The sequence below is a fragment of the Loxodonta africana genome, chromosome 3 (assembly GCF_030014295.1).
Source record: "Loxodonta africana isolate mLoxAfr1 chromosome 3, mLoxAfr1.hap2, whole genome shotgun sequence".
Taxonomy (NCBI): domain Eukaryota; kingdom Metazoa; phylum Chordata; class Mammalia; order Proboscidea; family Elephantidae; genus Loxodonta; species Loxodonta africana.
This window is the reverse complement of record NC_087344.1, coordinates 42094738-42122167: the sequence shown is the minus strand read 5'-3', so window position 1 is coordinate 42122167 and position 27430 is coordinate 42094738. Positions and strand designations below refer to the sequence as shown.

At 49.9% G+C, this 27430-nt stretch overlaps 1 protein-coding gene across 1 annotated transcript in view; it reads right to left on the bottom strand.

Moving 5' to 3' along the window:
* The window catches only part of CAMTA1 (calmodulin binding transcription activator 1), a 1094671-nt gene that overhangs the window by 108615 nt on the left and 958626 nt on the right, over positions 1 to 27430 (bottom strand). The window contains exon 7 of the mRNA XM_064281181.1: positions 1820 to 1973. Within this exon, the coding sequence (XP_064137251.1) occupies positions 1820 to 1973 (154 nt within the window). The remainder of the gene's footprint in view (positions 1 to 1819; positions 1974 to 27430) is intronic.

Genomic DNA, 27430 nt, shown 5'->3' with positions numbered 1-27430 from the left:
TCCTGATTTCTCAATACTCTGCAGAATGTGGAGGGGCTGATGTGACCCCCTCTAGTTAGGCACAGGAGGGAGACTCCTGTCTGAGGTCCAGTGTTGGGCGGCGGTTTGGAGAAGGCAAGCGTGCTGGGGTGTGAGTCCCCATCCAGCAATCGGGGGCCCAGGGAGAAGTGATGTCTGGGCCGAGAGCTGAAGGATCAGGGGAGTGAGCAGATGTGGACAGGGAGGGTGCAGGGGAGAGGCAGGGGAGGGTACAGAGGAGGGTGCAAGGGAGGGTCAGGAGAAGGTGCAGGAATGGGCAGGGGAGGGTGCAGGAGAAGGGCGGGGAGGGGCAAGGGAGAGTGCAGGGGAAGGGCAGGGGAGGGTGCAGGGATGAGCAGGGGAGGGGCAGGGAGGGGCAAGGGAGGGTGCAGGGGAGGGGGAGGGGAGGAGGAGGGGAAGGGCAGAGGAGGGGCAGGGAAGGCGGAGCGGGGGATTGGGGGGTGGCTAGCAGTCTCCTGTGAGGAACCAAAAAGGTTGAGCGTGGCTGGACGCAGAGTCGGAGGCTGCAGAGGTGTGGGGCCCCATGGTGGAGGCACTCTCTGCCGCACCAGGAGCTTTTACCCTCAGGGCATTGGGCACATGGTGAGCACTGCAGTTCAGAAAGTCCCACTGTAATAGCCTGAACTGGGGCAGGTCCCTGGGCCATCTGGTTCTAGGTTCTGGGTAGTGGCACTGAGGCCAAGCTGCCCAGAGCCGCCCTCCAAGCAGCTGGCTCAGGAGGGCAGCACGTGCTGAGCTCAGTCCAGCCTGCCCAGGCTGCTGGCCTCCAGGGGCCTCCCTTTGCCCTCCTGACCCACCATCCAAGTGGAGCTGGAGGGGGGATCTTCAAATCTGAGCATTGGAGAGACCCCCAGGGCCAGCTGGTCACTGCAGGTGTCCCTGGCTTCAGCTTGGACACCCCAGTGGTGAGACACTCCCTGCCTGCCCCCAGAGATGATGCTTTAGTTGCCCCCCTGTGTATAGTGCCCGTTGGCCTCCTCCCTCCAGCCCAGCTGCCAAGAGGTCCGTGGTTCCAAGTGACCGTGGCCGATCTCTGAGGTCCTGCATGATGACAGGTCTCTGCTCTAAGCCTGGAGAATCAGCGCTCCACGGCCGGGCCTGGGCCTGTGTCCAGCACTGATGCCCGGCTCTTCTCTGGCCCAGTAGACCACACTTGCTCTTCCTGAGCCCAGCTGCCCAGCGGGCAGAGGAGGCTACCTCGGCCCCTTGGCCACTTCCGGAGCTGAGGCCCACGGAAATGAGGCCCTGGTGTGCTTTCTGGACTCATTCTGTGTTTTGCATTCAGTGGTTTGCACCTGACAGATGCTTCCGAAAGCATCACTTTGCTGACAAAATGAAATCCAGCTCAATTACCATCATCCATTTGCCACCCAGTCTGGAAGCTGAGGCAGCTCTGCGTCCAGGAGGTGGCGGCTGAGCTCAGACCCAGCGTGCAGACAGCTGAGTGTGGGAGCAGGCCAGCTTCTGCCAGCCCCTCCGCTCCCCTACCTGGCCTGCCCCCCTATCCCGCACCCCAGACCTCCTGCCCACAGCCCAGAAATCTGCAGTGCTGAACCCTCTCCTCCCTTGGTGGGTAATTTCTCAGATGTTGCTTTGTTCTTCTGAATCTGACTTTTCTCAGCTGCAGCATGGGAGCGGCATTTCGTGTCCTGCCACGGAGCAGACAGACTGTGAGCACCACATGAATGCCGGGGTGTGAGTGGGCCTTAGAGGGTGAAGCCTGGCTCACCTATGTGGGATGGGGCCCCCACACCCAGTCCCCTCAGCCACAGCTACTCACACATAGGCTTCAGCTGCCCAATAAGCTCCTCTTTCGTCCATTTCGCCCACTCCTTCTTGTCGGTGTTGATGGAGCAGAGGATGGGGCCACAGGGCTTGCCACAGTCCTCGATGGCTGGCACATTCAGGTAGTGCACCAGGACGATGTCGGGGTTCTGGGGGGAGAGACAGACACTGGTAGCATGAGGGCAGCACAGAGCCTTCCCAGGGCAGGGACCCCCTCCCCTCCCCCGGCAGGTCCAGGCAGGGTCTGAGTCTCCGCACACCAGGCTCTCAGGCATGGCACATTTGGAGCCTGAGCCTTCTCTGTTGTGGGGCCATCCTGTGCATTATCCGAGGTTTAGCAGCATCCCTGGCCTCTACCCACTAGATGCCAGTTACAGCCCTCCTCCAGGTCACGACAGCCAGAAACGTCTACAGACATCCTAAATGTCCCTGGCGCAGGGGTGGGGGTGGGGGTGGGGCAAATTGCCCCAGTTAAGAACCACTGGTCTACACACAGGTGTGTGCACCTGTAGCTAAGAACCAGGTGCACAAGACCAGACTGCATTTGCAGCCCAACACTCGAGACATCACACCAACAGCCACCTATCAGCACATGTGTCTGCTTTGTTCTTTATATACATGTCCTTTTCATGGCTCACTGAAACCCCAGGCATCGCCACCCCTTCTTCCCAAAAGGACATGGGGTCCCCAGAAGTCAAGCTACCAAGCTTCTGTGTGCTGGACCTTCCTCTGCCCTTCAGCCTGTGCTCTTCCCTGCACAAGCAGCCACATCTGGGCCTTCCTTTCAAGCACCACCTCTGGAACACCCCCTGCCCCCACCTTGAAGACCCCTTTGGAGCTTAAGGATGGAAAGAACCCTTGCTCTGTAGAACTTGAAGGCACGGTTTTGCCCTGAAATAGTTCTATTGAAATGGGGCTGCACCTTCCCCTGGAAGCTCAAGGGTTAAACACTCAGCTGCAAACTGAAATGTTGGTAGTTCAAACCTACCCAGAGACTCCTCAGAAGAAAGACCGGGCGATCTGCTTCCATAAAGATTACAACGTAGAAAACCCTATGGGGCAGTTCTCCTCTGTAACACATGGGGTCGCTATGAGTTGGAATTGACTCAATGGCACCCAACAGCAACTTCCCATCAGATTCAATTCAAAGTGGCCTCTGTCCCTTCTGCTCACCACCAGCTCTGATAGCCACACCCCAAGAGGCCTGGGGGCAGGGGCAGCAGCTTTGAAGCAAGAAGCACATGGCCTTGCCATGGCCAACCAGAAGGTGGTCTGGCTCATTTGGCCACCCCAGGTCTTGCAGGTCTGTTAAAAAGCAATCATGTCACTTTATAGATGCACCTGGATAAACCCAGAAAACCTGGCTTAGCTATTCTACCCAGTGAGAATGAATTTCTTGGACCAGTTTTTTTTTTTTTTCCCCCATTCTAAGGAAGCATATGACAATATATCAAGACGCTCCAGGGAACTACAGAAAAAGCCATTTGGAAGGCCATATCCTAAGGTTTTCCTGCCCGGTGGTCTTCTTTGCTGGCAAAGCAGTACTGGACCACAAGTCCTGGCATGGGAGCGGGGGGGAGATGAGGACCCCAAGCACAAAAGATGCTGAGTCCACTAGTACCTTTCTGAGTATAGTCAAAGCAAGAGTGAAAAATGAACATATGAATGAATCAATCCATTAATGAATTAAGATTCAAGACGTTACCACGACCGGTGCAAGAAAGTAGACTGGCATAATTTAAAAAGATTTCCAATCAGGGTTGAAACAGAGTTTTTTCCTTGCCAACGCTCGGTTAACCAGGAAATTAAATCAACATGAACAGGAGCCTTCTCGTTAATGGCAGCTTTTCTGGATTTCGGTAATCACACTCCTTAATAATAATGATAATCCCTGACATTGCCTCAGTACTTTATTCTTTTCCAAGCACTTTCCAGCCATTATCTCATTTGGTGTCCACGCTGGCCAGGGAGGCAGGCTGGGCAGGGCAGGGCAGGGCAGGGCAGGGCAGGGCAGGGCAGGGCGGGTGCCTTCGCCTACCGTGAGGAAACGGAGTACCGAAACTTTGCAGCTTCCCCAAAGCTCTGTGCTTGGCAAGGGATGGAGCCAGGACTGGAAGCCAGGGTTCTGACTCCAAACTCAGGTCCTGCCAAGACATCTGGTGGCCTCATTTTGCTAGGTTTAGTGTGCGATCCCACCTCTCATTTCATTTCATCCTTGCCATAGGCCCCAGAGGTAGGAGGGTTGAGTACAGATTGACCTCCCCAGGTACTGTGTCTAGGGTAGGGGCCCCAGGTGGCAGTGCCAGCTGCTGAGGGAGACAGAGTGAGGATCAAAGGGTTGCTGAACCAGCAGGCCACCAGGGGCTCTCTCTGATCCCAGCCCCTGGAGTGAGAGCCTGGCCTTGCATCCCAGGCAACTGGGATATCAGGCAGTAAGGAGATGAAAGGAGTGCCCCTGCCTGCCCCATAGTCCCACTGAGCAGCCAGGGCCTGGAGAAGGCTATGGGAGGCCAACAGCGGCTGGCAGGGGCAAAAGAGCTCAGACCCTCACTCACTGCACAGGGAAGCCCCCAACCCTGGGGCTCCTGTGCAAGAGCACACAGGGCCCTCCTTTCCAGGAAGCCCTGCCTTCTGCCTGCAGGGCTCACCCTCCATTTCTTCATAAACAACCAGCCTGCTCTTCTCGGAGGCCCAGCAATGCTGCCTCCTTCTGGAAGCTTTCCCTGATATCTCACTTGATGGTGGTTGTGTTTGTATCTTTTTTTTTTTTTTTAAATAATTTTTATTGTGCTTTAAGTGAAAGTTTACAAATCAAGTCAGTCTCTCACACAAAAACCCATATTACACACTCCCAGTTACTCTCCCCCTAATGAGACAGACAGTCTGCTCTCTCCCTCCACTCTCTCTTTTCGTGTCCTTTTCGCCAGCTTCTAACCCCCTCCACCCTCTCATCTCCCCTCCAGGCAGGAGATGCCAACATAGTCTCAAGTGTCCACCCGATCCAAGAAGCTCACTCCTCACCAGCACCACTCCCCGCAAACCACGGTCCAGTCTAATCCATGTCCGAAGAGCCGTCCTGGGCCAACAGGAGGTCTGAGGGCCATGGCCACCGGGGTACTTCCAGTCTCAGTCAGACCATTAAGTCTAGTCTTATGAGAATTTGGGGTCTGCATCCCACTGCTCTCCTGCTCCCTCAGGGGTTCTCTGTTGTGTTCCCTGTCAGGGCCGTCATCAGTTGTAGCCAGGCACCATCTAGTTCTTCTGGTCTCAGGATGATTGGTTTTGTATCTTAATAGACAGTATGTCAACGTTATCTCCTCAACCACAGGGAAGGGGCCCGGAGATGGGGGCTTTATCATGTTCGTCATAGTGTCGGCAACAGTTAGTGCTCAGTTCAGGTTGGTAGAATTGAATTTGGAGTCCCTGGGTGGTGCATACAGTTAACATGCTTGGCTGCTAACTGAGATGTTGGAGTCCATCCACAGGTACCTTGGAAGAAAGGTCTGGCAATCTACTTCTGAAAGAACAGCCACTGAAAAACCTACGGAGCACAGTTCTACTCTGACACACATGGGGCCGCCATGTGTCGGAGTGACTTGATGGCAACTGGCTTGCTGGTTAGAACTGAAGTAGGTTGACTTAGGACCTCCCATCTTTACTCTTAGCGGACTTGTGTTCTGCCGATGGTTGGCTTCTGTTTTCTGGGTTTACAAAGGGCAGGGCAGCCTTCCTGAACACAGGTCCTGGGAAGCTAAGGTGCAAGTGGTTCTTAACTTTTTCTGGGTCTAAGGCCTCTTTGAGAATTTGATGAAAGCTGTGGATACCCCATCCCACCCCTGAAAAATGTCCTCAGTACACATCAATACTTCATTTCAGGGGTTCACATGTTCAGTGGTCAGGGGGCCCCACATCAGTGACTGTTGACTTAGGTACCCAGTTCTGCCACCACTCCTTTCCTTGGGGAGCCCTTCCTGGAGCCTTCACCCTGGCACAAATAGCAGAAAGTTCTCATCCCCTAAGTGTTCAAGAAGGCCTGGTTGGGGATTAGAGGATGTAGAAGGGAGAGACTTCATGGTTTGTGACTTTAACACGATCCCATCCTGGAGCCTGGGGTTCCTGCCACTGAAACTCAGAGCTGAATTTTAAATAATGACTTCCTGGCTTGAGGCTGATTTTAAGGCATAGCATGATTCAGGTATTTTTAGAAATTTGGGGCACACATCGATTCTTGGCAATGTTGCAATTTTATTCATTAGTTGTACATTTTATTGGGTGTTTTTGGCAGAAAAATATATTAGTCTTGGAGTTCTAATGTCTCAGTTTCATGGAGTGCTCAGAACAGTGTCCGGGGCCTCACTGCGCACTGCTTTGCCACCTGTGAGACAGGCTCAGGCTGGGATAGCTGGGCAGGGAGGGCTGGGGAAGCGCCCACTCCCAGGGACCATGGCTGAGGCCAGCCCACCAGGCTTTCCATGTGCCCTGGACAACGGGGAAGCCAGGTAGCCTATTGTCTCAGCCTGGGCTGCTCTGATGTTTCTCTGGAGTTCACCAGTCAGCTTGGGGGGCAGGATACAAGAACTTGTCAAAAGGCTCCTCCCTGGTCTGTGGAATTTCCAGGAAGATGCTAGAAGCCATCCCCTCAAAGAGAACATGACCTTTGAAGATGAACCCTTGAGTGTCCAGGAGGCCTGGGGTTAAAAACCTGGGGGAGGGGGCACAATAGAGTGGTATGTGGCTGTGGGGGAAAAACTAAGGCTAAGAAGTCTTAGAGAAGTTCCAGAATCTTCTGGAAAGAGCCATGGACTAGGAGATTCCATCATTCCCTCTTATGCCTCAAGCTCCTCACTATAAATGGAAATGGTGCTTTTTCCTTTCTCCCCAGGGCTGCTGTAGGGAGCCATGATTTAAAAAAACCAAAAACGAAACAGTTGCTCTCGTGTCAACTCTGACTCGTGATGACCTCACGCGTGTCAGAACAGAACTGTGCTACACAGGGTTTTCAGTGGCTGATTTTTTGGAAGTAGATCACCAGGATTTTCTTCTGAGGTACCTCTGGATGAACTTGAACTCCAACCTTTTGGCCAGCAGCCGAGCATGCTGTTTGCACTACTCAGGGACTCCTGGGGAACCAACCCCTGGCCTGGGCTTAGCCTCTTAACACTCTTTCTCTTCACCTGGCATTGTAAGCTGCTTTCCATGAAGTCAGGGTTCCTGGAGAAATTCTTGCCCATATTTGATGCACTGTCCATACAGCTCTCCTTTCATTCAAAGGTCCCCTTTCCCCACAGCTGTGGCCAAAGTTATCTACTCCCCTGGGGATTCCATTTGGAAGGATGGGGGTAAGGAGAGAGGCTGGGACGAGAAATTCTGCCTCCCGTTCAAATGTGGTAAAATATATATAATATAAAACTTGCCATCTTAACGATTTTCACACTCACAGTGTTGTGCAACCCTCAACACTGTTTGTTTCTAAAACCTTTTCATCACCCCAAACAGAAACTATACCCATTAAGCATTAACTCCCTATTCTGCCCTACCCCCCAGCAGCCGGTAACCTCTAATCTACTTTCTGTCTCTGTGCATTTGCATATTCTAGATATCTTATGTAAGTGGGATCATTAATATTTGTCCTTTTGTGTCTGGCATATTTTATTTAGCATACTGTTTTCAAGGAACAAAGTCTTGGTGATCCACTTCAGAAAACTAGCCAATGGAAACCTTATAGATCACGATAGAATATTGATTCACTTGCTTTGGACACGTCATCAGGAGGGAGCAATGGCTGGAGGAGGACATTGTGTTTGGTGAAGTAGAGGGCCATCGAGGGTGAGAGAGACCCTTGGTGAGAGGGATTCGCACAATAGCTGAGACGATGGACTGGAACATGCTGGCGAGTGTCAGGGTGGAATTGAGCAGCGTTTCCATCTGTTGTACATAAGGTCACCATAAGCTGGAGTTGACTTGATGGCAGCTATGTATCTCTATCTTTACCTAAGGTTGTCAAGGTTCATCTGTGGTGTAGTACGAATCTGAACTTTATTTCTCTTTATCTGAGTCATATTCCATTGTATGAATGTACCACATTTTGTTTATCCATTCATCTGTTGGTGGACATTTGGGTTGTTTCTACCTTTTGGCTGTAGTGAATAATGCTACAATGGACAATGTGACGTACGAGTGTCTGTTTGAGTCCTTGCTTTTAAGTCCTTTGGATATACACCTAGATGTGGAATTGGTGGGTCATTTAACTTTCTGAGGAATCACAAACAGGTTTAGTCCTTGACTGGGTACTCCGGGCTGGTGAGGTCCCTGTGGGCTCCCTGCTTTGGGGTCTGAGGGGAAGCTGGTGGGAGATGAGGGATTGGCACAGGAGTAGAGGGCGTGGGTGTGACTGCCTGGGTCTGATTTAATCTTGGTAACGACAGGTGACTGGGGATTTGAGGAAATAAAACTGCTCTGAGCAACAAAGCGCCCCTTGCCCTGCACGAGTGGCAGTAGTGTGGGTGCTCAGTGGGGTGGTGCGAGGCCAGGCTGGGAGCCCACAGCAGCACCTGTGATCTGGTTAACATGCAACAGCTTCTGCCACAAACACTACAGATTTATAGGCCCGCACACCTGGGGTGAGCTCCCCGGCAGCCTGGAAAAGTGGAAGGCGGATGAGGCTGGGCTGGGGCCTCTTCTGATCGCCCACGCCAGGCCTGGGGCTGCAGGTGTCCCTGGCAGAGAGCCCTAACCGGGGAGACCTGGACTGGGCCCACCCCGTGGCAGAAGCAGCGCCTGAAGGGCTGGAGGAGAGGTAGAGTTGAGAGGGAGGAGGAGGGAGGATGGAGCGAAATGGGCCTCTTGAGAAGTTCATCAGAGATTTATGCGGGGTGAGGGTGGGGGCGGTGCTGCCTGACCCAAGTGGGCAGCAGTGTGGGGGGTGGGAGTGGTGCAGAGGCAGGGGAGGGTGCTAAGCTCTCCCCCAGCCCTCCAGAGCTCAGATTCCCAACCCGTAGGGAGATCCCCATGGCTCCGGTGGCTCTGGTGGTTCCAGGTTCCTGAAAGGTGAGGTGCAGGGGCAGGGACGGGGTGGGGCTGGAAAGGGGGTCCCACTTGGGCAAGCGCTGAATCCCCTGAGCCGAGCCCAAGTGTCTACTCTGTAGAACAAGAAAACGAGGACTATTGGCCTTCCCCTTGTTGTCAGGTGGGGCAAGGCAGGTGAAGGGCTCAGGATGGGCCTGACCCACAGCCAGTGGTCACCTGCAAGGTCACTGGACATCACCTATTGGAATGCATGTTCAATATGGAGATGAGGGTTGGGGCAGCGTTTCCATTTGCAGGGGAAAGCTAAGCCCTGGGGTCCCTGCCTGCCCAAGCCCACCCCAGGGTTTGCATAAGAAGCCCTAGAATCGCCCCAGAGTGTAGCAGCATGCCCTTCCCAAGACACCCACCAAGAGGACTCGAGTCAGCCAGAGTGAGCACTCAGGCAGCTCACCCCTCCTGGCCATTCTCAGGGCTGGGAGCTGGACACTGGGCAGCTGGGCACTCCTCAGCCACAGTGGGAAGGAGGGGGCCAATCCAACGACCCTTTCTGTGGAGCAAGCAGGATGGTGGTGCAAAAAGTAGTTAAAAATGCAAAGAGCTGTTGGTTTTGATAAAGAAAAATGCGGCTGCAACATCTGTTTGACTCTTGTTTGCAGCTTCATCAACGCTAAGTGGTCGATAAATCAGGGTGGCGTGGTGCTCCGTTTCTTCTGGGCTCTGTCATTAATCTCATGCCAGTTCTCATGAAAAATGAAGGAGAGAGACCGAGTGATAGTGAAAATGTATACATTACCCAGAAAGTCAGAACAGCATGTAACAGTGTACCGACGTACCAACTTGTTGCTTCAGGTGGAGATGGGGGCGGGTCCGTGAGCCCCCCGGGGAGGAGGGGGCAGAGCTGAGAGGAGCAGCATGGCCCACACTACAAATCCATTTTATGATTCCATTTGTCATATGAGCACCATTTATGCAGATTCCGAAACCCCGCAAGCTGATCTAAAGAGGCAGCGCCATCCCTGTACCTGGCACTTAGTAACCAGGAGACAGGTGTGTTTAGTGCGGGAGTGTGAAGCTGGCAGAGGGAGGCAGGATTTATAGGGAATGAATAAGTGATGATGTGAGGCAGCAAGGGGCTGTGGGGTCACTCCCCTGAAAAACAGAAAAAATTCCTTCCTCCCGGGCCCCACCTGCTCTGGCCAAGCTTGGCACCTGTCTGCCTCTGCTCTGGATAAAGGTATGAGGTGAGGGTCCTTGGTCTCCACCAGGAGGGAGGCTCAGGTTTTACCTGCTCTTCTGCTGTGGTCTCCTACTGAGGGCTGCCAGTAGGCAGGTGGAGGGAAAGCCTCCCCCTAGCCTGGAGCTGAGGCCCAGGAAGGAAGTAAACACAAGAACTGGTCTCCCGGAGAAGGAGCACTGTGCTCCCACAGCTTCGGCCTCCTGGATCTATCAGCTCCTCCTAACTCTCTCTTCCCTGCTGCAGATGGGAAGGGATGCTCAGGGCCCTCTAAGCATAGGTTGCCACGTCCCACTGCCGACTCTGGAGGGGAGAACTGGATGCCCTGGGGGCAGACACGTGGTCATGCCCCCAGCACTCAGCTCCCAGGGGTGCCCCTATTTCAGAAGATCAGGTCAGCTGTGTACCCGGTCCCACGTTCAAGCCTCACACAGGCCATCACAGATGCTGGTGCCATTATCATTCCCGCTCATAGAAAGGAAAGTGCATTCAAGATTAAGGGATTAACACTGTAGCTGGCTTGAGCCCAGAGCCTGCATCTCTGCTTCTCCTCCGCTCTGCTGGGTCCCTATGGCTCCATAGATGGAGGTTGCTGGATGCAGCTGGGGAAGGGCTGCGTGCTCGGCCTCAGTGCCCTGGGCAGCAGCCCAGGTAGCATCTGGGCTGGAGCAAACCTGGGTCCAGGGTACCAGACTGGTTATCTGGGGTGGGGAGCTGGTGGAGCAGGGATAGGGCTGGACTCCTGTGCTGGCCTGAAAACTCTTCAGGGCAGGGCTGAGGCTGCTGACAACTCTGGCTCCGTGTCAAGGACACCTCTGGGGTCAGGTGGGGCCAGGCCAGGTGGGGATGTGGTGTGAGAGGGACAGCCTGGTGAGGGACTGGGACCTGGGGCAGAACAGCTGTTCTCTGGGAACAGACATAGGTCCCCAAAGTTGGGGGTGGGAGGAGGCTTAAAGGAGAAGCAAAAAGGGAGAGAGTAGGAATGAAAAGAGGGGTCTCGGTGTCCCCAGTAATAGGTAGGTTCAACTGTCACCCATGTTCTTCAGGGAGCCAGGCCCTGTATCTCCTGCTGGCCACAGGGGCCCTACTCTAGTTCAGCATGGCAGGGGACACAGAAGCTGCCTGCACCCTTGCTGGGATCAGTAGGGATCCTCTGTGTTACACCCAGCAAGAGGCACAGTGTCCCCAAGCGGGGCTTCCTTCCCTGCTCCAAGTGGGGGCTGAGGCGAGCTGCCCTGGGGAGGCCTGTGGTCCCTCCAGACACTGCCCTTATCCAGCGAGCACAAGCTCAATTGGATTCTGGAGCCAGCAGCCCTTGCCCTTCTCAGCTTCCGAGGGAGGCTGGGAGACTTAATTAGTTAATGTGGGTAAAGTGGTCTGAAGATGAAAAACCCTGGATAATTGTTGAGTGCTGCTGCTGCTGCTGTTATTATTACACAATTACCAAAATTTTCCAGTCATGGGAATGTAGTTAAACAATTTCTACCTGGTGCGGGGTTCTGGCAACCACGCCGGCTTAGGGGCTGGTCTGCCCTCAGACAACTTAGACAAAGTGCTAATAGTGGGAAATCCTGCCTGACTAAGCTGGACCCAGCACAGCCCTTGGATACCCAGCAAATGTTGGAGTGAAGGAAAATTTACTGTCTCCCTGTGCAGGTAAAGACACATGGGCTTAAAAAGAAGCCAGAAGATATAATCTGCCCAGATTTTCCAGAAGCTTCTGGAAGGTTCTACCCAATGACCCCCGGAAAGCCTGAAGCTGGGGAAAGAGTTTTATCATGGATCGAGACCTGGCTACCCAAGGCATGTGTGGGCTGGGGATGTGTGGGCAACACTTCTGGATGAACAAATGTAAAGAGTGAGATTCACTGTGGCTGGGGGCCAGGCCTTCCTGATTTAAAATTGTTATCGGTGATCTGGTGGAAGAAATGCTCAATAACATTGCTACATTTGTGGATGACACTCAACTTTTATGGGTGACAAAGTGCCAAGTCCTCTGTGTACAGTTGTGGGAGGGTCTCATGAGTTCCTATTAGAGGGTAGAAGAGAGACAGATGGCTCCCAGTGAGGGCTAAGTATGAGTCAAAGGGCTACCTGTTACTATCGAGTCGATTCCGACTCATAGCAACCCTACAGGACACGGTAGAATCACTCCATGGGGTTTCCAAGGCTGTATCTTTACAGAGGCAGACTGTCACGTCTTTCTCCAGCAGAGCAGTTGGTAGGTTTGAACCCCCAACCTTTCGATTAGCAGCCAAGCGCTTAACCATTGTGCCATCAGGGCTCTTTGGCAAGGGGCTGGGAGAAATAAATAAAACACATTGTTCACGGAGGTTGATGGGTCCCAGCTGAGGCTGGCCAAACCCAGGGATGACCCCTGAGGTACATGGAAGCCACTGGCCCAAAGCTGTTGCTGGGACCAGCAAGGGTTAAGCCACAAGAGGTGTGCAAACCACTCGGAAGGCTCTCCATGTTCCAAACCTTCATCTGAAACAGCGAGTGCATGGTGAAGACAGCATGGATGGGGAAGAGGTAGTCGCCACCAAGAAACCAGGATAAGGGCTTTTCTGGCCACAAACAACAGCTGAGAGGAAAAGGGATTTGAGTCTTGTGCATCAGAAAGGGGAGAAGGAGGTGAACACATACTTTTCCTCCAGATCCCAAATACTAAGAATAAGGGTCCCTGCTGGAGTTCAGGGAGGTAATTTTTTTTTTTTTAATTATGCTTTAGATGAAGGTTTACAAGCAAATTAGTTTCTCATTAAACAATTAATACATATATTGTTTTGTGCCATTGGTTGACAACCCCATGACATGTAAACACTCTCCCCCTCTTGACCTTGGGCTCCCCTTTACCAGTCTTTGTGTCCCTTCCTGCCTTCTTATGCTTGCCCCTGGGCTGGTATGCCCATTTAGTCTCCTTTTGTTTTATGGGCCTGTCTAATCATTGGCAGAAGAGTGAACCTCAGGAGTGACTTACTTCAGTACTGAGTTAAAAGGGTGTCCAGGGGTCGTACTCTTGGGGTTTCTCCAGTCTCTGTCAGACCAGTAAGTCTGGTCTTTTTTTTTTTTTGAGTTAGAATTTTGTTCTACATTTTTCTCCAGCTCTGTCTGGGACCCTCTATTGTGATTTCAGGGAGGTAATTTTAACACAAACCAACTCTATACTTCGGGCAGTAAACTTATGAAACTCATTACCCCAAGGGAAACAAGAGCTGAAAAATATAGGTTTTTAAATGGGTGAGACCAAGATTTGGTCTCCAGACCCACATCCAGGAAGCACTGTGATTTTCGGTGCCACCTTGAGGGCTGCATCCAGAGCTGGAGGTACCAGCTGAGGCGTTCAGAGCCTGCCCCTCCATTCTTACTTGCCAGGAACTTGCCAGGGACACAGGCAGTTTTGGCCTTGCAGTTGGTGGAGCCCAGGCTTGGATGAGAGGGTTGATTTGTCTCCCGCGTTGCGCTCACCTTGAACTAATTTGTGTTTTATTGGAAGTTGCTGCAAAAGTCACTCCAACCAGCCCTGGGAGAAGAAGCCACGGCCTTTCTCTGGGAAACAGAGAACTCCTGCAGGGCATGGTTGTGCTCAGGACTGCAGCCCTTGCTCCAAAGGGACAGAGGAAGAGCAGCCAGGGTCAGTGGCTCCAATGCCACCGATGCTGGTGATCAGATCTCCAAGGCCTTTGTCTTAATCCTTGGACCTCCTCTCTCCTCCCAGAACCATATGGCCTCCTTCCCCACTCGGGCCACACTGCCTTCTTCTCACCAGCCTCAAAGTATTCTATGCCAGCACTCTCTCCGTTATACCATCCAGACCATCCTCTGGTTATAATAGCAAAAACAATAATCACTATGATTATTATTATTGCTATGATTACTGAGTGCTACCATTTATTCAGGAGGACAGTGGTAGCTCAGTGGTACGACTCTCACCTTCCATGCAGGAGACCTGAGTTTGATTCCCAGCCAATGCACCTCACACGCAGCTACCACCCTTCTGTCAGTGGAGGCATGCATGTTGCTATGATGCTGAACAGGTTTTGGCAGAGCTTCCAGACTGGTGATCTATTTCCAAAAGTCGGCCAATGAAATCTCTGTGGATCACAGTGGGGATTTCATGGGGATGGGACAGGATCAGGCAGCATTTCATTGCGTTGTACATGGGGTCGCCATGAATCGGGGCTGGACTTGATAGCAATAACAACCATCATTTATTTACAACCTTCCCCACTCGGGCCACAGGGGCTCCTTTTCACCAGCCTTAAAGGGCCCTGCCTGCAGTGTACAGACTTGGCTGTTTCCTCCTGGAAGGCGAGAAGCCAAGCCCACTGTCCTCCCCTGCCTGTCCCTCTCTCTCCAAGGACGTGCGCCCCACTCCTGCTCCTGGGGCTGTGTGCCCATGCAGAACCATGCCATGCCAGGCAGTGAGTCAACCCTGTCAGATGACAATGGACCAGACAGCCACTGAAGCATCCCTAGAGTGATGGACATGTTCTGGAGCCTTTCCTGTTCATCTGCTCCTCGTACAAGCTCTGGGAGGAGCTGGCACGGGCCACTGACCCCACGGCCAGATGTGCCTTCTTTGACTAAGAGGTGCCATGTGATTTGCCCAAAATCACGCAACTAATGGGAAGCAGAGTTGGACATGACTCCAGTGCATTTGGTGTTCTTTTTTGATAAGAGTATCTGAATTTTCTTTAGGAAACCAACCACCTCTCCTCACTCAGTCCAGATGTAGAGCATGTGACTAGGGCTAACCAACTGGAGCACTGCATTCTCTGGGCCATGTTGAATGGTTCAGGGACAGACCCTGGACCAAATCAGAGCTTGCCCCTGGACTTTGGCTGGAGCCACTGGGAGGCAAGGATGCTCTTTTCTGCTGGACTTGAATCTGAGAGTGTGACACCTAATGCTTCTGGCAGACATCTCTTGCTGGCACATGAAGCCAACATGGAGGGGGTAAAGCTGCAGGGATGAGGCACTAAGCCTTGATGTCAGTGCTTGGACCCCTGGATCCAGCCATGCCTGAAGCCAGCTACCTCTAGGCTTTTCAGTAACTTGAGCCCCCAAATTGCCTCTTATCCTGAAGTCAGTTTGGTTTAAATTTTCTATCACACCGACCATGAGCCCTAACTCCTAACAGATCACATGTCTTCATTTTTCTAAGCTAGTGCTCTCTCCACTATACAACTCACAGTGTCTTCTGGTTACAAAAATAACAACAATAATCACCATGATTACTGAGAGTTACCATTTATTTAGCACCTATATGTTCCAGGTGCTTGGTGAGAAGTGCTCTATAGGTCTTATGATATTTCTACTTTACACATAGGGAATATGAACTGTGAAGAATTAAGTAGCCCACCACCCACCAAAGTCCCACCACTGAACCCAGAGCTGTCTGATGCTAAAGGTGACAGAGAGACAGAGTAGCCCAGAGTATGTGCTCTGGAGATGACTCCCCAGGCTTGAGTCCAGGTTCTGCTACTTCCTAGCAGTGGACCTTAGGCAATCGCATCTGTGTGCCTCAGATCTCTTCACCTATAAAATGGAGAGAACAATAGTACGTATCTCATGAGATTGTTGTGAAGATCAAACGAGATAACGCATTTGAACAGTGCCTGTCACATGGTAAACCTTCAAAAAATGCCAGCCATTATTATGACCGACCTCTTAATCCAATATTACCTTGTCCCAGACTAAGTTTTCCCTAAAATCTTACAGAACTTACATGTGGAAGGAAACCAAATTGATTCAGACTTTGCTCATTTGGAACGTGTATTTGTTTAAGACAGAAGCCCATCTAGAGTCGAGAAGAAACTCTTCCAACATTGAGAAGCATCATTATCGCCAATGGATGCTCAAGCCATGGGAGAGATTGTGATGAACTGAACACCAGTCATTCTTGTCCAATCATGATCGCGGAGACAAGACGCTTCTTGGCTATCTTCCAGGTATGGGATGATAACACTACATTTCCCTCAAAAATATCCTATAATTTAAATCCAGAGTTTTAGTTTAAACCTCCATGAATTCAAAGAAATCTCCACTACACCCCACTGCGTCCCAACACATGGTCTGAATGTGTGGCGTTCTGTTGGGCCACGGTGAGCACTTCTAGTCCTTATCTAGATGACGCAGAGGTCAAGAGCCTTGAATTTAATTTGTGCATGAAGAAACCCCAAGGATCCTGCAAACCATGGGCCTCTGAGCTCTTCCCCTTATTCTTCATGGAACAGAGAACAACAGAGGATGGAAGAAACTTAGGAATCATTCAAACCATCCTTTTCCATTTTTAGTTGGGATCATTGAGGCAGAAGAGGCTATGATTTACTTGTCCAACGTCACCCTGTGGACTGGGAGAGAGTGAGGACAGGCAGCCATACTGGCCCCAACCCCTGCTGGCTTTCTACCTTTGCCCCCTTTCTGGTGTTTGAAGCCATCCAGAAGCAAGTGATTGCTTTTCCCTTGCTGCTTGAGTTCCCTAGTGCGGCTGTAACAGAAATACCACGAGTGGGTGGCTTTAAAGAACAGAACATATTTTCTCACAGTTCAGGAGCCTAGAATTCGAATTCAGGGTGTGGCTCTAGGGGAAGGCCCTTCTTTGTTTTATTTCAGCTTCTGTAGGCTGGTGTTCCTCAGTTCCTTGGTGATTCTCACATGTGCTTCTGTCTTCCCACTCTGTGCTTGCTTGTCTCTGTGTCTAATCTGCTCTTCTGATATCTCAAAAGTGATTAAGTTTAAGATACACCCTACACTGATATGACCTCATTAACATAACAAAGAAAACTCTATTCCCAAATGGGATTACATCTATAGGTATAAACCAAAAAAACCCAAACCTGTTGCCATCGAGTCAATTCTGACTCATAGTTACCCTATAGGACAGAGTAGAAGTACTCCATAGAGTTTCCAAGAAGTGCCTGGTGGATTTGGACTGCCAACCTTTTGGTTAGCAGCCGTTGCACTTAACCACTGCACCACCAGGGTTTCTTCTATAGGTATAGGGGTTAGGATTTCAACACATATTTTGGAAGGACATAATTCAATCCATAAAACTTGTTTTGCAGAAAGAATGTTCAGCAGGGCAGAATTGGGAGCTGGGAGCTGCTTACCCAACCCAGCATGGTGCCTGGAATCAGACTGGTTTTCTGGCCAAGTTCCTCCTTTACAACCTTGACTGTGAATAGGCTCCTGGGATCCTTGTTGGACTGGCCGAGGTGCCTGCACTTGGCTCTTCGGAGCTCCTTCTTTCTGATCAGCAGCTCCCTGGTGGTGGCAATGGTGGCGCTGAGACCCTAAGAAGGGTTGTCTGGGAGGCTGGGACGTGGGCCACCCTCCCTCTGATCTGGGGGAGCACCTAGGGACCCCCTCTACTACATCCTGTTAAAGATATAAACCCCCAAGCTGTCCCTTGACTGACGAACGGGTGCAGAGGCAGCAGAGGGTAAACTGTGCCTGGCCCAAGGAGAATCTATAGGATTTTTATACTCTGGCAACTGTAACGGTGAGATTCTAGCAATTGTTTTAGAGAGAATCATGATTAAATTGGGTTGTATGTTTTTTTAATGTGTTCCCCAGGTCCTCTTTAATACCTTGGTAGGACAAGATAAAGTGTAATCACTGGAGTAATTGTGGCACTCAACAGTTTATGTCTTGAAAGAGTGACTGAGGGTTAACCAAGCCACTGCAGGGCAAGGTTTGGATTAGAAAATACAGTTTTTCTTTTGGTTATTTTCTTTTTAAATCCCTCTTTATCTTCTTCCTTTCTCCAGTGGCTCCTGGAGCTCGCTGATAACCTGTAAGCCTCCTTGGGTAATAAGGAACCCTCTGTGCTAATGACACACGCAAATCCTGGGGCTGCTTCCTCTGCAGCGTTGCTGCAGCAGGGCCGCCCCTTCCCTGGAGCCTGTGCCTGTGCAGGCAACACCAGCTCATCCCCCACACCAGCAGAGCTCAACATCCTGAATACTAACACCAAGCAAGACCTGATGGTCCCTGCTGTATCCTAAAAACCACCGGCTGGAGCCAAGCAGCAGTGCTGCCCTAATGCTCACCAACGCTGATGCCCCCTCACAATGTTCCTTCTCCTGGCAGATGCCAAAGACACCAGGCAGGCAGGAGGTTGGGGACCACAGGGAGCTGATAACTTCCCACCCCTGTCGGGACAGTATGACTGGGACATCTGGACTTCCTGAAGCTTCCTCCGGGCAGTCTCAGAGTATTGTGCTTAGAGACCATGACCCACAATGGCTAGTGGGGCAGAACTGAGCCACAGAGCTAGGACATATCAGATGTTGTCACACAGCCGTGGCTTCTGCTGAAGAAACTGGAGCTCAACCAGTTACCGGTTGCCGTGTGTGTCAGGGTATAACTGTATTCCATAGTATTGTTAGTGGCTTTGACCTTTCAGAAACACATTGCCAGGACTTTCATCTGAGTCACCTTTCAGTTAGCAGCCAAGCATTTTAACCATTTGCACCACCTAGTGAGCTCAACTCTAAGGCTCTGCTAACGTTAGCAGAGTTAAAGAGAGTAGACAGTAGGAAGAGGTGAGGTTTTTCTCTCTGTCCCAAGGCCCCTGCCCCAGTCTGGCCCTATTGCCTTCCCCATGCACTCTGGCACCAGCCTCCTCATCATCTGTTTGCCTTTAAGCTGGCCCTTCCCTTCTGACTGTCATGGAAATCTTCCTAAGTCACAGTTCTGACAGCATCATCCCACTGCTAACCTTCCACAGCTCCTCATGCCACCCAACTCCTGATACCAAAGGTCTCCATGATGGTCCCGATCCACCTCTCATCCACACTTTCCATGGACCCTCCTCACACTCTCTGCCTCTGGGCCTCTGCCCACTCTGTTCCCAAGGCCTGGGACTCCTCTGCACCTCATCTCTGCAAGTCCACATCCACTGATTTGCCAATCCTCAGCTCAAATGTTGCATTGTCCATGAAGCCTTCACTAATCCTTCCAATCAAGGGCAATTGCACCCTTCTTGGAACACCCCCAGCAGCCTGTTGTACCTGCCTTTCAGCATCGGCCATGTCCCGCCCCTTTCACTGATCTTTGTGCTGGGGTCTGCACCCCTCCTCTGAACCCCGGCTTCCTGAGAGCAGATTCTATGTCAGCTATGTCTGGTAGGCGGCCAACAAGTGCTGGTTGAATTGATGGCTGGGATGGCTACACCTGCTCTTGGGGCAGTGGTGAATTGGGGTGATCAGCCCAGACCTGTCGTGGGGGAGAACCTGTGCTGGGGGCTGGGCAGTGGTTTGTGGAGCCTGCTCTGAAGGAGAGCAAGTGCGTGTGCCAATCATCAGGTCATACATTCACCATCTGTCCGTTAACCTCTCCCCCCATTGCTGAGGAGAGTGCTTGCAGCTGCAAGGGCCTTCCTGGGTACTTCATCTGAGCTCATTTGAGTCCTCACTAGACCTGATTTCACCTGTATTTTCCCCCACACGGGAGCAGGGGACACACTGGATGACTTGTTCTGCTTGATCACACACAAATTCCCATGCTCCTTCTCAGCCCTTAGGATTTTACACTAACCCGTGGCGAACTAAACTCAGACTAATGCCCAGAAATCTTCATAGCAGAGACTGGGTCGCTATTACCCATTGATTAATGCTCATGTGGAGACGACACAGCCACCACCTCTGCACCCCCCGCCCTTGGCTGTGAGGCCCACAACTCTCCTGTTTGTTTTTAAGTCTCCCCACGGCTGCCTGGAAGCTGAGAAGACAGACGCTAGGCCGAGGGCCTTGGCATCCACCCAGGGTAACTGGGACACCCATGTTTGCAAAGAAAGCATTTGTCAAGTGTGAAGAAATCCGAACATCGCTGTTCAAAAACTGTGTTTGAATTTTGCTTGAAATGCTCTATTTTGTCTCAGGGATACAGTCCCTTTAGAAAAACACTTGCTGGCATTGCAAACCACTGTTGCTATGGAATTGTTAAGATAAGTTAGCTACCCAGGGATGGCAATTAATTCTGGTGGTTGTAGGTAAATTGAGCCAGCAGCTTCTTTTGGAGAAAAGTGATGGGAAAGGGGAAGCTAAAAAGAAGAAATTGAAAAGGTACCTCACTCTGATTGAAGGTTTAGATTTGCTGAAGCAAGATGTCTTTCTTAGCTATTTCTTTATGCTTCCTCCACTGCCTGAGAGAAAGGATGCACGTGCTTGGGGCTGAAGAGGGGACAAGGCTTTTCCTTCATGTAACTGGAGAGCGATGGGGTCACAGCTCACCCCTCACCAGTTGAATGCCCTTGGGCAGGACTGTGAGCCTCTTGGAGGAAGGGCTTCTTCATCTATAAGGCAGGGATAATTGTATGCGAAAGTTGAATAATGAAAAAGGAAGACAGAAGAAGAATTGATAGATTTGAACTGTGGTGTTGGAGAAGAATATTGAGTATGCTGTGGACTGCCAAAGGAATTACCAAATCAGTCTTAGAAGAAATACAACCAGAATGCTCTTTAGAAGTGAGGATGGGCAAGACTTTGACCTGTTTACTTTGGACATGTCATCAGGAAAGAACAATTGCTAGAAAGGGACATCATGGTTGGTAAAGTAGAGGGTCAATGAAAATGAGGGAAACTCCCAATGAGATGGATTGACACAATAGCCACAACAATGGACTCAAACATGCCAATGGTAAGGAAGATTGTGCAGGACCCAGCAACATTCTGTTTTGTTATACACAGGGCCACCATGTTACAAAGAGACTCTACAGTGTTCAAAAACGAAAATGTCACTTTGAGGACTAACGTGTGCCTGATCCAAACCATGATATTTTCAGTTGCCTCGTACGTGTGGGAAAGCTGGAAAAAGAATAAGGAAGACCAAAGAAGAATTGATGGCTTTGAATTATGGTGTTGATGAGGAATACTGAATATACCATCGGCTGCCAAAAGAATGAACAAGTTTTTCTTGGAAGAAGTACATCCAGAGTGCTCCTTGGAAGTGAGGATAGTGAATCTTTATCTCACGTACTTCGGACATGTTATCAGGAGGGACCAGTCCCTGTAGAAGGACATCATGCTTGGTAAAGTAGAGGATCAGCGAAAAAGGGGAAAATCCTCGATGAGATGGATTGACAGAATGGCTGCAACAATGGGCTCAAACATAATAATGATTGTGAGATGGTGCAGGACTGGGCAGTGTTTCATTCTTTTGTACATAGAGTCACTATGAGTAGGAACTGACTCGATGGCACCTAACAACAACAACAACAGGGTCACCATGAATTGGAGCAGACTTGACAGCAACTAACCACAACTGTAGTACTCATTTCATAGGCTGTTTATTCACTCATTCAACAGATATCTATCAAGAGCCATGATATGGTAGACACTTGAGACTATGTTGGTGTCTTCTATCTGGAGGGGAGATGAGAGGGCAGAGGGGGTTAGAAACTGGTGGAATGGACATGAAAAGAGGGTGGAGGGAAGGAGTGGGCTGTCTCATTAGGGGAGAGCAATTAGGAATATATAGCAAGGTGTATATAAGTTTTTGTGTGAGAGACTGACTTGATTTGTAAACTTTCACTTAAGGGACAATGAAAATTAAAAAAAAAAAAAGAACTGTGATATGCCGGGGGTCTAGGTTTGGTGTCTACAGTGATCAAGACTAAGTCCCTACCCACCAAGAGCATAGAGGAGACCCGGTAAACATTTAAGTAAATAAGAAGAGGATATCAGGTAGTGATAAGAGCTATGAACATAAAAAAGACATAGCAATGGATGACTGAGGTTGAGGTTGGGTGGAGAAGTTAGCCAGGGAACTTGGGGCAGTTCTCTGCAGAGACAACCTTGAGCCGAGCCCAAAATGTTGAGAAGCAGCTAGCCACTCGAAGGTCTGGGGATTGAGGGCTCAGGGAACATGGAACAGTGAAGGAGGATCTTAGGATAGCCTTGGTCCCAGAGCGGGCACTCAGGAAAAGAACCATGAGAGGAAGGGTAGTGGATTAGCCTGGAGAGTGGACCACTGGGCTAGAAAGGACCACTTTCCATGATGGAATGTTCCATGATGGTGGTTCCATGTCTGTCTTGACTACTTGGCATGGCCCAGAGTGCAAGCTCAGTAAATATTTGCTGAATAAGTGAAGGGGTCCAGGAATTCTTGAATGTTAAACAAGTCTCCACCTTGAACTCAAGATTAGATTTTTTCAGTAGAAGGAAAACCTCCATATTTTGAGATTAAATCACCAGGAAAGGCTTATACCACCAGCCAAGATTCAGCATAAGACAAAACCTAAAATTTGATCCATTAGTGCGAAAGTTATCAAATTTTAATGTGATTAAGGCTTGTTCTGAAAGAACAATCTGTTTTGTTGGTTACTTGTTGAATGAGGGACTAAATGAAGGGCTATAATTAAGTCAGTTGTTTTCAATAGTGGGTACTAATTTTGGAATTAAAATAATAGAAGAGCGTACCAGTCTGTTTTCTTGCAGATGACAGAAAGAATGTGGATATGCAGTCAGTCTTGGTTCAAATCCAACTTGGGCCAATTTAAAAGCTGTGTGACCTTGAGTAAGTTACTTAAGCCCCTTCAGCCTCATATCCCTTTCCTGCAAAACGGGGATCATCCATTTACCTGTCAGGGTCATTGTAGAGATTAAGCAAGGTAATCAAGGGAGGGCACTCAACACAATTCCCAACTAACTAGTAGTAGCCGCTCAGCCATTTATTGATGAATTAAGGAACAAATCAAGGCCTCCCTTAACCTATTGCCACGGGGGTCGTGCACTAAGATAGCAAGGTCAATGTTATTATTTTTTTTTTTTTCTGGAGGTGCAAATGATTAAGCACTTGACTACTAGCTGAAAAGTTGATAGGTCAAACCCACCCAGAGGCACCTTGGAAGGCAGGCCTGGCGATCTGCTTCTGAAAGGTCATGGCCTTGAAAATCCTGTAGATCAGTTCTACTCTGCACACGTGAGGTCGCCATGAGTAGGCACTGACTCGATGGCAACTAACAACAACAGCAACGCCCTATTTGACAGTTGTTTTTGTGAAACTCAAGGTTTGACATGACTACTATGTCACAGGAAGTCACCCCAGAGAAAACACCTTGCTTTGTCCTTACTATGCTCTCTCTAGAGGCACAAGGAAGCCAAGATCTGGCAGAGCTGAGCTGGTGCCTGGAATTTTGCAATAAACCACGGCCAAGTGAAAATCAAAGTGACCTTCTCAGAAGCAATGGTGCCAGGTCCAGGCAGTGTTGATGGGCACCCCTGCCCTGCTTCAAGTTTCACGGACTTTCTCTCCCTCTTCTAGTAAACTTTCAGAAGGGCCAGCGCAGCACTTGGCATCCACCGGCCCCCGACTACTTCCGTCGTTATTTAAATATACTCCTGATGATGGAGAATCTTGGGCTGTCACTGCTGGGCAGAGGCACCTGACAGGAAATTAATTTCTTAGTTTCTTATTAACTTTGAGGGGAGTATCTCTATTGAGCAGTGTGGTAAGGACAAGGTTCACTGAGGCTTCCAGCAATTTTAATATAGGAGATTGGGCTGAAACATGATGCAGAGCCTTTCTTACCACCTTCTCAAGCTGGCATCTGGCTTAGCAAAAGTCTCCAGGGTGGATGGAAAATTCCTGGTGTCAGAGACTGCAGGCCCTGGTGAAGATTGTGTTGATGCTGACAGGTGACGGTGACAAGATACTCTGGCTGTGGTCTGTCACATGAAATGGATAAAGGCTCCAAGGCTCTCTGGTGTCCGCTGTGGTGGTCTTCCTTGCGTAGGGAGCCCTCAGCTGCTCTCAGACCAGTAGCCCTGCTCCTGGGTGACCTCCTCTGGCTGCCACCATCAGAAGCCTCTTTCCCTTGCTCCGGCCCTGCTCTGCTCCTTCCTGCTCTCCATCCTCCCCCTCCCCCCACCTCAGGCCTCTGTTGCATCTCCTGGCGTCATGCCTTACTCCACTCCCAGCCCCTGATGTGCCCATAATTAGCTGGAAGCTTGCTGGGTTCCATTCCTGATCCTCCCACTTTCCCCCCATTCTCTCTCCTTCTCCTAGCTCCACTTTCTGCAGCCCCATTCATCGTTACCTGTTCTTGAAGCTGCCTCCTCCAACATCTCCTCCCACCTTTTCTTGTCAAGGTACCCTTTGGCTTGGTCTGAGTGTCAGGTTCAATTTCTCAAGCAAAACCTTTGAATCTCTCTGATCCTCTCTTAAATTGTCTTTGCTCCCCAGCTACAAATCAGTTGGTCTCAGCCCTAGCAAGTTTGCCTTAAAGGTCTCGACTTCTAAATCATGCCTTCTCCACTCAGTCCCAGACCTTCCCTCCAACCCTCTCTCCTCTGTCCCTCCAAGCCACGTTTATTGAGTACCTGCTACATGAGTGCTGGCGCTGAGACAGATGTGGCTAAACAAAGCCCTGCTCTCTACATGCTTACAATCTCCCAAGGAGATGGACATGTGAACAACTCACCTGGAACAAAGCAGAGAGAAATGGATTCTTTTTTGCTGGAGGTAGAAGCAAAGTTTTGCAGGAGAAGGTGAAGAAGGGATGACAACTTGGGCTGTGGTCACTCCTGCAGTGGTTCTGTGTTCTCCAGCTTCTGATCACATCTAGTTGGGAAGCCACCACCCTTCTCCCCTCTCCCAAGGTGCAAAGCATCATGGGAATCTCCTGGAGACCCGTCAGGCTCAAGCAAGATGTCTCAGCCTCACAACCATCAACATATTGGGCTGGATAATTTTTTTTTTGGGGGGGGTAAAGTAGAGGGTCATTGAAAACAAGAGAAACCCTCAGTAAGATGGATTGACACAATAGCTGCAACAATGGGCTCAAACTTATTAAAGATCTTGAAGATGGTGTAGTTTCTGAGACAGAACCCCCACGGCGCTGTACTCTTTACCTGGCTTCCTCCCCTACAGTGTTGTATTGCAAAATCGGTTCCTTTGCTGGGCTGCCCCTCCCCTCCACTTTACATTTGAATCCTGCTTTTGCTTGGAGGTTACATGTAAACCCCATTGCGCCCTACATAGTATGATTAAGAATGTTGCTGACTTGTAACTTGCATGAACTCTCTACTTGTAAACCCCTTTAGAAAACCTGCCTGCCTGCCCTTAGTGAGCAGTCTTGGCAGCAGTAAACACCAACTGACTCCATTTTCTTGTACAATGAAATAAAGATTCCTTTTTGTTCTCCCACCTCGTTCTCTCGTTTATCAGCCATTACAAGTCATGCCAAGTAAGAACCTGGGGTTTCCACCTGCTAACGTTTTGCTCTGTTATACGTAAGGTCACCGTGAGTCAGAGCTGACTCGACAGCAACTGTTATGGATTGAATTGTGTACCCCCAAGATATGTGTCATAAATCCTAACCTCTATATCTGTGGTAGGGAGCCCTGGTGGCTCAGTGGTTAAGAACTTGGCTGCTAACCAAAAAGTCAGCAGCTTGAATACACCAGCCACTCCTTGGAAACATTAATGGGGCAGTTCTATTCTGTCTTACAGGGTGGCTATGAGTTGGAATCTCTCAATGGCATTGGGTTTTTTGGTATGCCTGAGGTTATAATCTCATTTGGGAATGGATTGTCTTTGTTATGTTAATGAAACAGGATTAGTATAGGGTGTGTTTTGAGTCAATCTCTTTTGAGAAGTAAGAGATTAAACAAGCAAGCTAGGAAGCAGATAGGGGAAGAGAGGTGCCAAGCTTCATGAAGATTGCCCAGAAGCTCTGAAAAGACAAGGATCTTCCTCCAGGACTGACAAAGACAGAAAGCCCTCCCCTAGAGCCAGCACCCTGAATTCGGACTTCTAGCCTCCTAGACTGTGAGAAAATAAATCTGTTTGTAAAAGTCACCTGTCTCAGTTATCTAGTGCTACTGTAACAGAAATACCACAAGTGGATAGCTTTAACAAAGAGAAATTCATTCTCTCACAGTCTAGGAGGCTAGAAGTCTGAATTCAGGGTGCCAGCTTCAGGAGAAGTCTTTCTGTTGGCTCTGGGGGAAGGTCCTTGTCATCAATATTGCCCAGTAGAGGAGCTTCTCAGGGCAGGGAACCTGGGTCCAAAGGATGGGCTCTGCTCCCAGCACTGCTTTCTTGGTGGTATGAGGTCACCCTGTCTCTCTGCTCAATTTTCTCTTTTATATCTCAAAAGAGATTAATTTAAGACACAACATAATCTCGTAGATAGATCCTGCCTCATTAACATAACTGCCTCTAATCCTGCCTCATCCACTAGATGCCAGTAGCACTCCCTGAGTTGTGACAACCAAAAAATGTCTCCAAACATCACCAAATGTCCCCTGGACAAGAGCCAGTGGGCTACACAATGGCCTCAAGTCCTACTCACTCTGCGCGTCCCACATCTTTAAACTTTCAAGACTTCTAAAGGGATACCAAAAAACCAAATCCGTTGCCGTTGAGTGGACTCAGACTCATAGCAACCCTAAAGGACAGAGTAGAATTGCCCCATACGGTTTCCAAGGAGTGCCTGGTGGGTTTGAACTGCCAACCTTTTTGTTAGCAGCCATAGCTCTTAACCACTATGCCACAAAGATTTCCTCTAAAGGGAGAGAGGACAGTAAAACTCTACTTAGAAGGAATTTAAAAGTGCTGGGTCTGGTCTATTCTGTGGATTCATTTTATCATGACTTTTCGTTTCTTAACACACACATTTTTTTTTAATGTGTCCAATATTTAATAAGAGCATTGCATAGTATTATGGTAGATGCTGTTGGTTTTGTCCCCACTAAAGTCTATTCCTCCCTGCTGCAGCCACGAGCCTTTGGTGGCAGTGAACGATTGGTCAAGTGTTCTCCATTCCCCTTGCTGGGAATTATTCCGGAATAGGCATAGGACCCAGTTCTGGCTAATGAGAAAACAACAGAAGTGCCAGGGTTTCTAGGAGAGGTTTTCTTCCTGGTAAGAGCTTCAGGATATGCAATCTCTTCTTCCCTTGAAACACTGCTGTGAGTAGATGGGACTCCCTGCAATCATCTTGCCACCAGCTAGAGCATGACACCACCACTAAAGATGGTGCAGCGAAGAGTTGGATAGGAATTGGGTTCTTGATGATGTGGCTGAGCCTCTGAATCAACTAACCCTGCAGCCTGCACTACTTCTGACTTTCTTTTTGGTGATGTAATACATTCCTCAGAAGCAAGGATGGCAAGACTGGCTCACTTACTTTGAGCATGTCATCAGCAAAGACCAATTGGTTGAAGAGGACATCATATTTAGTAAAGTAGAGCGTGAGTGAAAACGAGGGAAACCCTCAGTGAGATGGATTGACACAATGCCCACAACAATGGACTCAAACATACCAACAATCACGAAGATAGCGCAGGACTGGCAATGTGTGATTCTGTTGTACAGAAGGTTGCTGTGAGT